Source organism: Schistocerca serialis, chromosome 7 (assembly GCF_023864345.2).
Source record: "Schistocerca serialis cubense isolate TAMUIC-IGC-003099 chromosome 7, iqSchSeri2.2, whole genome shotgun sequence".
Classification (NCBI taxonomy): domain Eukaryota; kingdom Metazoa; phylum Arthropoda; class Insecta; order Orthoptera; family Acrididae; genus Schistocerca; species Schistocerca serialis.
Genome location: NC_064644.1, coordinates 375,665,722 through 375,678,952, shown reverse-complemented (window position 1 = coordinate 375,678,952; position 13,231 = coordinate 375,665,722). Strand labels below are relative to the sequence as shown.

Genomic DNA, 13,231 nt, shown 5'->3' with positions numbered 1-13,231 from the left:
ACCCTTCCCCAGATGGAGCCTGTTCTCACTTTTTAATGATCTCGGCATGAACCGAACATTTAATGCTTGTCTGCTTCCTTTCTTTCTTTCCATGGGTACGCTATCTACCTACAGTTCTCACAAAGACAAAGGGAACAGTATATACCCATTGAATAACATACTTTCAAAATATCGGTTTCTTATTTCCTAGTATTGCCATCGTTTAGGTTTTAGTACCAATGGAGACTGTGAGTTTCAGTACTATACTCCTACATTCTACATTAAGTTTGACAGCAGAAGACATCTTTTTACGAAGGCAGCTTACATCAGTCGTACAGGAAGCTCTTTGCATTCATTTTACTATCAACGGTACGAGACATGGGTTCGCTGATCCATTAGCAGCGCTTATTTCTCCTAGTATCTCGTATCAGTTTTGATAGCCTAATGCAGTGAGTTAGGTGCGTGTATTTTGTACTGTTGCTATTGTTCACATAAAAATAATGCAGCTTGCAAAACGGATTACCTCTTTATTAGGTGCTGTATTGAACCAGAAAGCTGCCTCTTAATGCAGAGGACGGGTTATGTACTCAGGATAAGACCTGTAAATGCTTCAGATTACGAAGAACTATCATGTCTGTTTTCTATTAAATTCAGTAGGTGTTTTCGTGACTACTGTTATCTTATTAGAGCCATCAATCCATGTCAGTATCCTTATTTCATAACCAGTAAGTTTAACTTTTTCCAAGCGATAAAATTATTCACAGAACTCCACATAGAATGTATTTAGTTACGTCTCGGGAGGACGACGTTTCAATCCCGTCTCCGGCCATCCTGATTTAGGTTTTCCGTGATTTCCTTAAATCGTTTCAGGCAAATGCCGGGGCGGTTCCTTTAAAAGGGCACGGCCGATTTCCTTCCCCGTCCTTCCCTCACCCGAGCTTGCGCTCCGTCTCTAATGACCTCGTTGTCGACGGGACGTTAAACACTAATCTCCCCCTCCTCCTAGTTACGTCTCCTTGATTAGTTGCTATTATAATGGATGCACGGCTATGTGACTACGGCAGTACAGAGACAATTGCACATGTTGAACAACTGTTCTGTGGTCTCCGACAAAATCTAGCCAGTTGTAGTGTACCATTTAGTGTACAGGGTGATTTTTTCCACCGTTTACAAACTCTAGGGATTGATCGATGAGAAGATACGGAACAAAAAGGTCTAATGAGAGTGTGCCCGGAAATGTATGGTTTCCAAGCTAGAGACCATTTATTCAGTCATACTTTTACGGAGACTGCGGTCTAATACGCACTGTACCATGAAGCCGCAGTTACAGTATGCATTGTTTCCTCTTAAAGGGCGGTACTGTTCCTCATACCCCATACGTCGTGCCGTAGCACCCTCTCCGGCCATAGTAATTGGTAACTTCTGTTGCTGACTCACTTTGAAGTGGATGTGATACAGCGTTGTACACAATGGTTCCGTATTCACATCGAGAGCTCGCAACATGGTGTTCACCTACGGAAAAACAAATGGCAACGCGTGGCGGGCAGCATGATTGTACCAAGAGACATGTCCCCGCCGACGTTACAGCATTCAATGTTTGCAATAGTGTTTCGCCGTTTGTCTGAGACAGTCGTTTCAGGAAGCAGGAAATCATGATGCACGTACCCGAAAAGTTCGGACACCATACTTGGAGGAAAATGTGATAAACACTGGAAGGCGACCGTCGTGTCAGTGCCAGACAGTTGGCCCGCCAGTATTGGATAAACCAGACGACCGTGTGAAACATTCTCCATGACAATTGCTACTACCCTTATCACTTACAGCGTGTGCAGGGCTTGCTAGCGACAGACTTTCCACATCGTGAACAGTTTTGTAAGTGGTTCCTTCACCAGACAACAACGATTCCGGGGTTTTGTATCATCCACCCTACACACAGATGACGCCAGCTTTCCGAGAAGTGGCTCTTCAGCTTTCATAACAGTCATCTGTGAGATTGTATGCAGAGCCCGCATGGTATGGTGACAGCGAAACATCAGCATCGGTGCAGCCGGAATGTGTGGGCCGGGATAATTGACGACCGTATTTTGGGACCAGTGTTCCTTCCACGTCGCCTAACAGGCCGGAAATTCTTGCTGGTGACTTTGCCTCTCTTGCTGGAAGAAATGCCATTGACGATTCGAATGGCTATGTGTCTGCTACGTGATGGTGCTCCAGCCCATTTCGCCTTTAATGTCCGAATGCATCTTAATCTTCCCTGACCGATGGATCAGCCGAGGGAGTCCATTTGCATGACCTGCTCGTTCATCAGATCTCAAACCGTGCGATTTCTAGTTATGGGGCCGTCTCAAAAGTACCAATTATCTAGAACCCATTCCAGATTGTGGACACACTGGAGTGGCGTATTCATGCTGCCATTAACACTGTTCGGATGCAGCGCGGCCGACGTGAACGTGTGAGGGAAAACATGCTGTGGAGCGTACACTCACGCGTTGAGGAACAATGAAATCATTTTCAACACATGCTGTAACTGTGGCAACATTGTACAGCGCCCATTAGGCAACAGTCTCGGTAACAATGTATGACTGAATAAATGGTCTCTAGGATGGAAACCATGTATTTCCGGACATTAGTTGATTATACGTTTTTGTTCCGTATCATCTCATCGATCAGTCCCCAGAGTTTGTACACGTTGGAAAAAATCGCCCTCTATAGCAACATGGAAAGAAGCGAAAGCGACCTTCATTGGAAACCCACATGTGGCTGCCTAACTACCATGGGCAAGAACACAACCAATTAATAATTTTAGCGGCGCCACTAATATCATAAAGGTTTAGTTGTGCGTTATTGCATTATGCCTATAATAAATTCTTCAGATACAGATAATCCACGTTAGTGAACAGTCAATGCGTAAATATAAATTCACAGATAATATGAAATATTAGTTGAAATGATTTAGAAGTAATCCACAAAGACAGAGATGTATCCTAAGACAAGAATTAGAATTAATTTCAATTTTATTTAAGACAAGAACAAGCTATTAGCAATGATGACTTCACAAATGACTAATAATATTCAAAATAATGAAGCTTAGAGTTTAATAAGTTATGCCAGTGACATTGTCTAGAGCACTGATTCGTTTGTGGAAGCTAATCTTCCACTTCCAGTCAGTTCTCTATAGACTATTGACTACCTTATGCGCAGAATGCTCTTCAGTGACATTTGTCCGTATTACACATACAATGATTAAGTAAATGACAAGCTGATGCACTAAAAAGTTCAGTTCAAAGTGACTGCAAACAGCGTTATAGCTAACACAATAGGCTCAATGGCCGCTCACCCCTTCCCCAATATGAGAGCGTGACAAAAGACTCCGAAGACCGATCTGCATTGCTTTCCTCAAGTACGTCACATGACCAACCTATCTAGTCAAAGGGATTACTACACGCATGAGCACCATTCCAAATAAACTTGTATACAGGTTTCTTTAATCACGGCAACTACGTACCAGGACTGCTCATAAAGTAATTCAGTGCATACTTTCTTCAAAAATTCTTTATTGAACACAAACGGAAGAATGGTGTTTTATCTAGACACCCTACTTTTCCACGTAATCTTCATCCCGTTCTGTGACCTTCCTACAGCTGGAAACAAGGGCGTGTATGCTCTGTCAGTACCAATCCTTGTCCAGGTGGCGGAGCCAGTGCTTCACTGTGTAAACCAACTGCTCATCGTCCTCAAAATGTCTTCCACGAATGGCATGTTTTAATGGCCAAAAGTAGTGGAAGTCCGAGGGGGCTAGGTCTAGGTTGAAGGGTGATAACGCTGTCCAACCCTGTTTTGCCATGGGTTCAGCAGTCATCAGACTTGTGTGCTGCAACAAAAACGCCCCTCGGTTGCTGCAGCTCCGAAGTCGAACGAAGCGCACCTTGAGTTTTGTTAATGTATTGAATTGTTCTTCTGAATTAATGGTACCGCCTCTTCGCATCGCATCAATGACAATCACGCCTTCAGAGTCCCAGAACACGGTGATCATGACCTTACCGGCGGAAAAAATTGCTTTGAATTTTTTCTTCTGTCGGGTGTGGGAATGGCGACATTCCCTCCACTGTCGTTTTGTTTCGGTCTCAAAATGGTGAACACAGGTTTCATCACCTGTCAAAACCTGTGACAAGAAGGTCTTCTCCTTAGCTTCAAAACGTTGCAACAAATCAAGACAAATGTTTTTTCTGTGCGATTTGTGATCCACCGTTAGATACTGCGGGATTCAACTTGCACACACTTTTGAAAATCAAAGAGTGCGAATAATTGCATCCACACTTCCTTTGCTGATTGACAGATGCAGCCCCAACTGCCGAATCGTAATGCGTCTGTCCTCACGAATGGCATCAGCTCGCTGCAACACGTCTGGTGTGACAACCGTGGACGGTCTCACCACCTTCTGATGACTTCACTCTCCTTGCCCAGCGACTAACTGTATTTCTGTAGACAGCAGATGCTCCGTAGACTTTGCACAAGCGTTTTTGAATATTCCCCAACGACAGCACGTTGCTTCTAACGTACGTCACCTACATACGCCATTTTGAAACTGTGCTGCAGCTGCCCTATCTGTCGGAAGTGACCGAAACTTGGTGCGCTCACTCAGGAGACTTCAGCTAACACATAAGCAACGTTTCGCGTTCGTAGCATTGTTTTCGGCTGAGAAAAACAAACTCGGTGCAGTACTTTCTGGGCAACCGTCGTATAATATCCATCTGCAAACATTCGTGATTGCATAATAATTCTCTTTTGTTATACATTTTCAAAATTACAGACCAATACCCGTAACTTTCGTTTGCTGCTGAATCCTTGAACGTATTCTCAGTTCGAACAAAATAACCTTTCTTGAGACTGAGAAGCTTGTGTCCGCGAATCTTCATGGTTTCAGAAAGCATCGCTCGCGCGAAACTCAGCTTGCCCCTTTCTCAGATGATATATTGCCAACTATGGATGAAGGGCAACAGGTAGATTCCGTATTTCTAGATTTCCGGAAGCATTTGACACGGCGCACCATTACAAGTTATTAACAAAGTTAGGAACATGTGGTATAAGTTCACAGATAGTTGAGTGGCTCGAATACTTCTTAAGTAACAAAAACTTTTATGTTGCCCTCGACGGCGAGTATTCATTAGAAACAAGGGTATCGACAGGAGAGCCCCAGGGCAGTAAGATAGGACTGCAGCTCTTCTCTGCATACATAAATGATTTGGCAGACAGGGCGGGCAAGAACCTGCGGTTGCTTGCTGAAGGTGCCGTTATGTGTGGAAGTTGAGTGACTGTAGAAGATACGACTTACACAAAATTTCCAGTTGGTTTTATCAATGGCAGTTAGCTCTAAATGGGGAAAAATGTAAGCTAATATGGATAAGTAGGAAGGCCAAACCTGTAATGTTCGGATACAGTGTTGGTAGTGTCCTATATCGCGCAGAGAAGTCGTTTAAATATCTGGGTGTAATGATCCGAGGCGATATGAAATGGAACGAGCTTGTGAAAACTGTGGTAGGGAGGGCGAGTAGTCGACTTTGCTTTATTGGGAGAATTTTAGCAAAGATTGGTGCACCTGTAAAGGAGATCGAATATAGGACGCTGGTGCGACGTATTCTTGAGTATTGCTCGAGTGTTTGGGATGCGTACCAGGTCAGATTGAAGAAAGACATCGAAGCAATTCAGAGGCAGGCTGCCAGATTTGTGACCGGTAGATTCAGACAACACGTAAATGTTACGGAGTTGCTTCGAAAAGTCAAATGGGAATCCCTGGAGGGAAGGCGACGCTCTTTTCGAGAAACACGACTGAGAAAATTTAGAGAACCGGCGTCTGAAGCTGACTGCCAAACGATTGTACTGTCGTCACATACATTGCGCGTAAGGACCATGACAGCAAACATGAGAAATTAGGGCTGATACCCAGACATTTAGCTAGTAGTTTTCCCTCGCTCTATTTGCGAGAGGAACAGGGAAGGAAATGACTAATCGTGGTACGACCCTCCGCCCGCCCCGTACGTTGGCCTGCATTGTATCTATGTAGATGTTTATGTAGAATGTTAACACAAACGGAGGTATGTGTACTGCGTTCTTTAAATATCGTCTAATAGACTTATTCCACAAATACGAGGGCTATCCACAAAGTACATTACGTTTCGGAATTAAAAATAAATGAAGTATTGGAAATTTTTTTAATTATATACAGATGAAAGCCACACTTAAATACTACTTTTCTACATAGTTGCCATTTAAATTAAGGCACTTATCGTAGCGATGGACGAGCTTGGAAATTCCTTCGTCGTAAAATTCGGCCACCTGCGCCTTCAACCACGTGGTTACCTCTTCTTGAAGCCGTGCGTCGTCATCAAAACGCTGCATAGCCAACCACTTCTTCATTGCTGGGAATAAGTGGAAGTCACTCGGTGCCAGGTCGGGACTGTACGGCGGATGAGGAAACAACTCCCACTTAAAAGATTCGAGAACTTCACGATTGGCATTTGCCGTGTGGGCCCGGGCGTTGTCATGAATCAGCAAGATCTTTGAGTCCAACTTTCCCCTGCGCTTGTTTTGTATTGCTCTTCTGAGGTTGTGCAGAGTTTGGCAATACCTTTGAGAGTTTATTGTGGTGCCTCTTTCCAGGAAATCCACAAAAATCACACCTTTTCTGTCCCAAAAGAAGAGATAACCACGTGGTTGAAGGTGCAGGCGGCCGAATTTTACGACGAAGGAATTTCCAAGCTCGTCCATCGCTACGATAAGTGTTTAATTATTAATCCAGTCAATGGAGTGCAAATCCTCCTACAAGCTTGTCATGTAGCTCTTACAGGACTCGATGAAACTCCTTTATCAGTGTGGCTTGTCGCCGGCCGTTGTGGCCGAGCAGTTCTAGGCGCTTCAGCCAGGAACAGCGCGACCGCGACCGCTGGTATCATGGAGAGATGTAAATGGAACTGAACAGTACGCTGTATTAGCAGTTCTAATAGGAGCTGGTCGAACTCATGGAAATCGCACACGTGCTTCCGATCTGTGGGGAGGTATTGTTGCCTTTCGGCTACCATTCTTTTCTGCTGCCATGTCCAGAAACCGGTTTTTGTCTATACTGAAATTCTTGCGATTTGTCAACAGAGACACAAGATCACAGAGAATTGAAGAAACCAAGAACAAGCTACAAGCCATCAGGGTACTGTTCGACAGATTTCAATCTAACTTGTGCAAAAACTTCTATCCTTATGAATACGTGACTATTGATGAACGATTAGCAATACACCGAGGAAATTGCCCTTTTAGGGTTTATATGAAAAGCAAACCTGGCAAGTATGGCATTAAAATTTGGGTTTGTGCTGATGTGAAGACATCTTACTTATTACGGATCCAAATTTACACAGGTATGGTGGACAATATCCGGGAAGTGAATCAAGGACAGAGAGTTGTTTTGGATCTGATGGATCCATTTCTGAATAACGGTCATGGTGTAACAACTGATAATTTTTTCACCAGTTTTCCTTTGGCTGCTGAACTACAAAAACGAAACACGACATTGGTTGCTACCTTGTGCTCCAATAAGAAAGAGATTCCGAAAGAATTCTTGCCAAACAGAAAGAGAGAAGTTTACTCTTCAAAGTTTGGGTCCACAAATGACTTTACCCTAGTTTCCTATGTTCCAAACAAGGGAAAGGCAGTAAGACTATTCTCTACTCAGCGTAATGAGAGACAAGTGAGTGGTGAAGAAAGTAAACACAAACCCGAAATCATACTGCACTATATAAAAAAACCAAAAGTTCTGTAGATGATGGGGACAAAATGATAAGAGAATACAGTTGTGTTAGAGGAACGACGCGGTGGCCACTAAGAATATTCATGGAAATGATAGATACTGCAGCGCTGAATGCATATATTCTGTACACTCAAAGATTTCCTGAATGACAGAAGAATAACCGAATCCGACGTAAGCTCTTCACGACTGAACTGGCATTTGGAGTCAGCAGAGACAACATGGAAGAAAGTGCCAAAAATATCAACGGTCTTCATAAATTTGTACAAGATGCACTGAAAGCTTGTGGTATTGCAAATTCCTACAGCATTGATGCAGACCCAGTGTTCCAAGTTACCAATGCCACGATACCAAGATTGCAAGAGAAACGTAGATCGGAAAACAAGATTCTTTTGTGTAACGTGCAAGAAATCTGTTTGTAATACACACAGAGAAGATACTGTTACTGTGAAGTGCATGCAGTGCAGAAATATATTTGACTGAAAAGCTTAAAAAAAGTCTTGTGTTATTTTACTGCAGTGACTCTTAAGGTACATAGATTATTTTAGCCGGCCGGAGTGGCCGAGCGGTTCTAGGCGCTACAGTCTGGAACCGCGCGACCGCTACGTCGCAGGTTCGAATCCTGCCTCGGGCATAAATGTGTGTGATGTCCTTATGTTAGTTAGGTTTAAGTAGTTCTAAGTTCTAGGGGACTGATGACCTCAGCAGTTAAGTCCCATAGTGCTCAGAGTCATTTGAACCAGATTATTTTAGTGAAAGATATAAAAAAATTTTTGTACATTGTATCTGTGATCTGATTAAATACTTCTAATAACCTGAAAAGCTGTTTTCAATACTAAATAAACCCATTCAACGAAAATAACGAAATCTGAGAACAAATATTACAATAAAACACAATACTCTTTTGGGGTAGTCCAAATACCTCGCTAGGTAAAATAGAGGTATGAAAAAGCTTGGTAACGGGAGGGTTAAGCAATGGTTGGCCTCCATCTTCCCCACACGCCCCATCTGTCTCCCAAAGTAACTTAGAATCTAGGAAGGTTCACGCTCATCCTGATAATTAAGAACTGTTTTATGTTTCACTCATTATTAAGTGCTGCCACTCCAATTGCCTCTGAAATAGAAGCCCCATCGTCGTACAGTGAAGAAGAAAAGGTGAAAGTGCATGTGAGAATACCATAGAAACTTGAAGAGTAATAATAGAAAAGAGAGTTTACACTGAGGTGTTAGAAGTCATTGGATATCTTCTAATATCGCGTCGGACCTTCTTTATCCTGGTGTAGTGCAGCAACTCGACATGGTATGAACTCAGCAAGTCGCTGGAGGTTCCTTGCAGAATTGTTGAGCGATGCTGCCTCTATACTCGTCCATAATTGCGAAACTGTTGCCAGTGCAGGATTTTGTGCATGAATGACTTCTAGATTATGTCCCATAAATGGTCGATGCGATTGATGTGTGACGATTTGGGTGTCTAGAACATTCGATCGAATTGTACAGAATGTTCTTCAAACAACTGCGAGCAACTGCGCCCAGGTAACATGGCACATTGACACCCCTAAGAATTCCATCCTTATTTGGGAACACGAAGTCCATGAACGGCTGCAAATAGTCTCCAAGTAGTCGAGCATTAACTTTTTCAGTCAATAAAAATCGATTACCTTGACCAGATAACCCAGTCCATCCCATATAAATACAACCAACACCCTTATTGAGTCAATACTAGCTTGAACACTGCATTGATGACAACTTGGATCCATGTCTTCACCGGTCTGCGCTATACTCTAACTTTACCATCAGCTCTTACCAACTGAAATCGGAACTCACCTGACCACACTACGGCTCTCCAGTCGTCTAAGGTCTAACTGATATGGTCACGAACCCAGGAGAGGCGCTGCAGGCGATGTCGTGCTGTCAGCAAAGGCGCTCGCGTCGGTCGTCTGTAACGACAAATTTCGCAGCTCTATCCTAGCGGATACGTTCGTCGTATGTCCCACATTGATTTCAGCTAGTATTTCGAGCAGTGTTGCTTCCCTGTTATCGCTGACAACTCTACGTAAACGCCGCTGCTCTAGGTCGTTAAGTGAAGGCTGTCGGCCACTGCGTAGTCCTTGGCGAGAGGTAATGCCTGAACTTTTGTATTCTCGGCGCTCTCTCGACACTGTGGATCTCGGTATATTAAATTCCCTAACGATTTCCGAGGTGGGATGTCCCACGTGTCTAGCTCCATTACCATTCCGTATTCAGAGTCTGTTAATTACCGTCGTGCAGGCGTAATCACGTCTGACAACTGTACACATGACTCAAGTGAGTATGTGTGACAGTTCCGCTAGTCCAATGCCCTTTTAAACCTCATCTCTCTAATGAGTACACTATCCTACTGTGATTGTATCATTGTCACATGATAAATCATCCACTTCAGCTCTCATCTACGCATTCAAGATATTACATTATAAACATCGAAATATATTTTTTGCACGATATAATGAGATTCAGACCCAAAATGTATACGCTTGTACAAAACACTTTAATAACCTACCTGCTGCATAAAAGTAAGAAATTTGAACCCAAATGTTATTAAAAATGAATGGACCCCCCACGTTAGCCGAGAGCGCTAGTAAGTTGCCACCTGGACTCTGGTAGGTGCGCTAGGCCCGGATCGAACCCCCCTTGTGGACTACCGACTTCCGTCGGTGCGCCAGACAGCCTGGATGTGGTTTTTAGGTGGTTTTCCACATTCCACTAGGTGGTGGAAGGGCTGGTCCTCACTTTACGCCTCATTTACACGACTTTCAGACATCTGAACACATTCGCACTATTCCATGCAGACTGGATGCAGACAGCTGGGGTACACTCATTCCATCTTGGGTGGGGGGATGGGGGGTACGGGGTGGTGGCAGGAAGGGCATCTGGCCACCTATTAAAATTCACCTTGTCAGTTCTGTCCTAACCGTGCCGACTCTGCGAAACTGCAGGACATGGCACCAGTAACAGAAAGAATGGATGTTATTAAAATCAATTGTTACCACTCGTGGGCAATCACTCCCATCTAGTATTTGAGTACCCAGAATACAGAATGCGGACCACATTTTGGTATACATGAAATAATGCTAGGAGGCACTGTATTTTTTTGTATAACACTGCCAATATTAATAAATACTGCTGTGTGTTGTGTACTCACTGTGTCATTACACTTCGCGCATAAGTGTCAGTGGATCATGACATTTCATTAAACAACCCTCTCATGTTTTCTGCGCAGGGTTAAGTTTGGACTGTACGAGGTGGATTTCAACAGTACAAACAGGACGAGGACGCCCAAAGACTCGGCCAGCTTCATGGCAGAAGTCTTCAGCAGCAAGCAGCTACCTGACCAGTACAGCCTGTAGGAGGTACATCAGTATGTCAACGCCCAGTTTACTGCCAGATACAAAATGCATTACAGTACACGAAGCAGTAAATGTATTGTCTGCAACTACTTAATGTTAATGCACTGCCTATACAATTAAAGTTCTGAAAACAGATGTTTGCACTATAATCTCTTATTTCTCTTCACTTCAGCAAGAGCAACATCGAGCAGCAACAGCAATGTGAAGCAGCATAGTGTTCCACTCGTGGCCTCTCTTGAAGCATAAAATAGGAAAAATACAGGATAGCATCAAGCCAGTCGGAATACTAATAACGTGAACATATCTAAAACAAATCCTATTCTGTAAACATTTATTGAAATTTTTATAAAAATCGAAATACATACTCAGGCTTAGGTTCATTTGTCCTATTAAAGACTAAAATAAATATAAAGAAACTGTAGAAACATTATTTTTTCGATAATTTTACGAATAAACTTACGAAGTCTAAATGTATATGGATTCTACATGAATCAATATCTACATGAATACTCTGCAATTCAAACTCAACTGCCTGCAGAGGGTTTGTTGAACCATCTGTAGACAATTTCTAAACCGTACCCACTGAACAATGCATGGGAGAAATATATACATATTTTCGTGCAAGCCCTGATTTCTCTTAATTTATTACGATGGTCATTTCTCCCCACGAAGCGGTTGTCAACAAAATATTTTCCCACTCGCTGAAGGAGGCTGCTGATCGCAATCTCTTGACAAGACGTCACCGCCACGGAAAACACATCTGTGTTAATGATTGTTACCTCGACTCGTTATCATATCTGTGGCACTCTCTCCCCTACTTCGGAGTAATAAAAAACGATCTATGAACTTTTTCGGTATTTCCGTCAATCCTATTTCGTAAGGATCCCACACGGCGCAGCAGAGCTTCAAAAAGAAAAAGGCGGACAAGCCCAGTGTAGGCAGTCTATTTACCGGATCTATTGCATTTTGTTAGTGTATGTCCAATACAACACAGTCTTTAGTTCGACTTCTCCACAATATTTTCTATACTATCGTTCCAATTTAAATTGTTCTTCATTGTAATTCTTAGATATTTAGCTGTATTGACAGCGTCTAAATTTGTGAGGTTTATTGTGTAGCTGTAATGAAATGGTTTCCTTTTAGTTCTCATGTACACAATTTCACACTTTTTATCATTTAGATTTAATTATCACTTTTCATGCCATACAGTTGTCTAGTTTAAATTATTTTGCAATTGGATTTAACACTATGTTGACTATACTAGACAGAAAATGGCAGTATCACCTGCAGACAGCCTAAGTTGCTCAGATTGTTTCCTAAATCAGTAACAGTAGAGGACTTATAACACTTTCTTGGGTACCGCCATACATAACTTCTGTTTCACTCGATGGCTTTCCGTCAGCTACTACAAATTGTGGCAGTTCTGACAGGAAAACACGAATCCAGTCGCACAGCTGAGACGATACGCCACAGGCGCGCAATTTCATTAGAAGCTACGTGTGAGGCACAGTGTCAAAAGCCTTCTGGAAATCTAGAAATATTGAATCACTTTGAGATCCCCTGTCAATAGCACTCATTATTTCGTGTGAGTGAAGAGCTAGTTTTGTTCCAAAAGAGAAATATTTCCCTATACAGTGCACGTACAGATGGTTATCTTCTTTGTAATTCATAACGTTTGAAACCACTATGTGTTCCCGCACCCTACGAAATATCGGCGTTAATGACATGTGTGTGTGATTCAACTGAACACTTATACTTCCTTGCTTGTGTATTGGTGTGGCCTGTGTCACTTCTCACTCGTTCGGTACGGATCTTTCCCTGAGAGAGTGTTTGTATATGACTACTGAACACGGAGCTATTACATGAGCGTACTCAGGATGATTGAACGAAAATTTGGACCTAGGCTAGGGTTCGAACCTGAATCTCCAGCTCGCTAGGCGTATGTACTAACCACTACGCCAACATGGCACAGTGTCTTTGCACAAATGGACGGACTACCCTAGCACGCCTCCTTCTCCAGTCCAGATTCCCATTCAGTATCACTCCATTTGGTGTGCCCCTAAGCTCAAACAGCATTGCA

At 43.0% G+C, this 13,231-nt stretch overlaps 1 protein-coding gene across 1 annotated transcript in view; it reads left to right on the top strand.

The window, feature by feature from the left end:
* Nucleotides 1-11,151, top strand: part of LOC126413101 (myrosinase 1-like) — a 144,485-nt gene extending 133,334 nt beyond the window's left edge. Inside the window, exon 21 of the mRNA XM_050082996.1 lies at nt 11,025-11,151. Coding sequence (XP_049938953.1) covers nt 11,025-11,151 — 127 coding nt within the window. The remainder of the gene's footprint in view (nt 1-11,024) is intronic.
* Nucleotides 11,152-13,231: the final 2,080 nt, after the last annotated feature.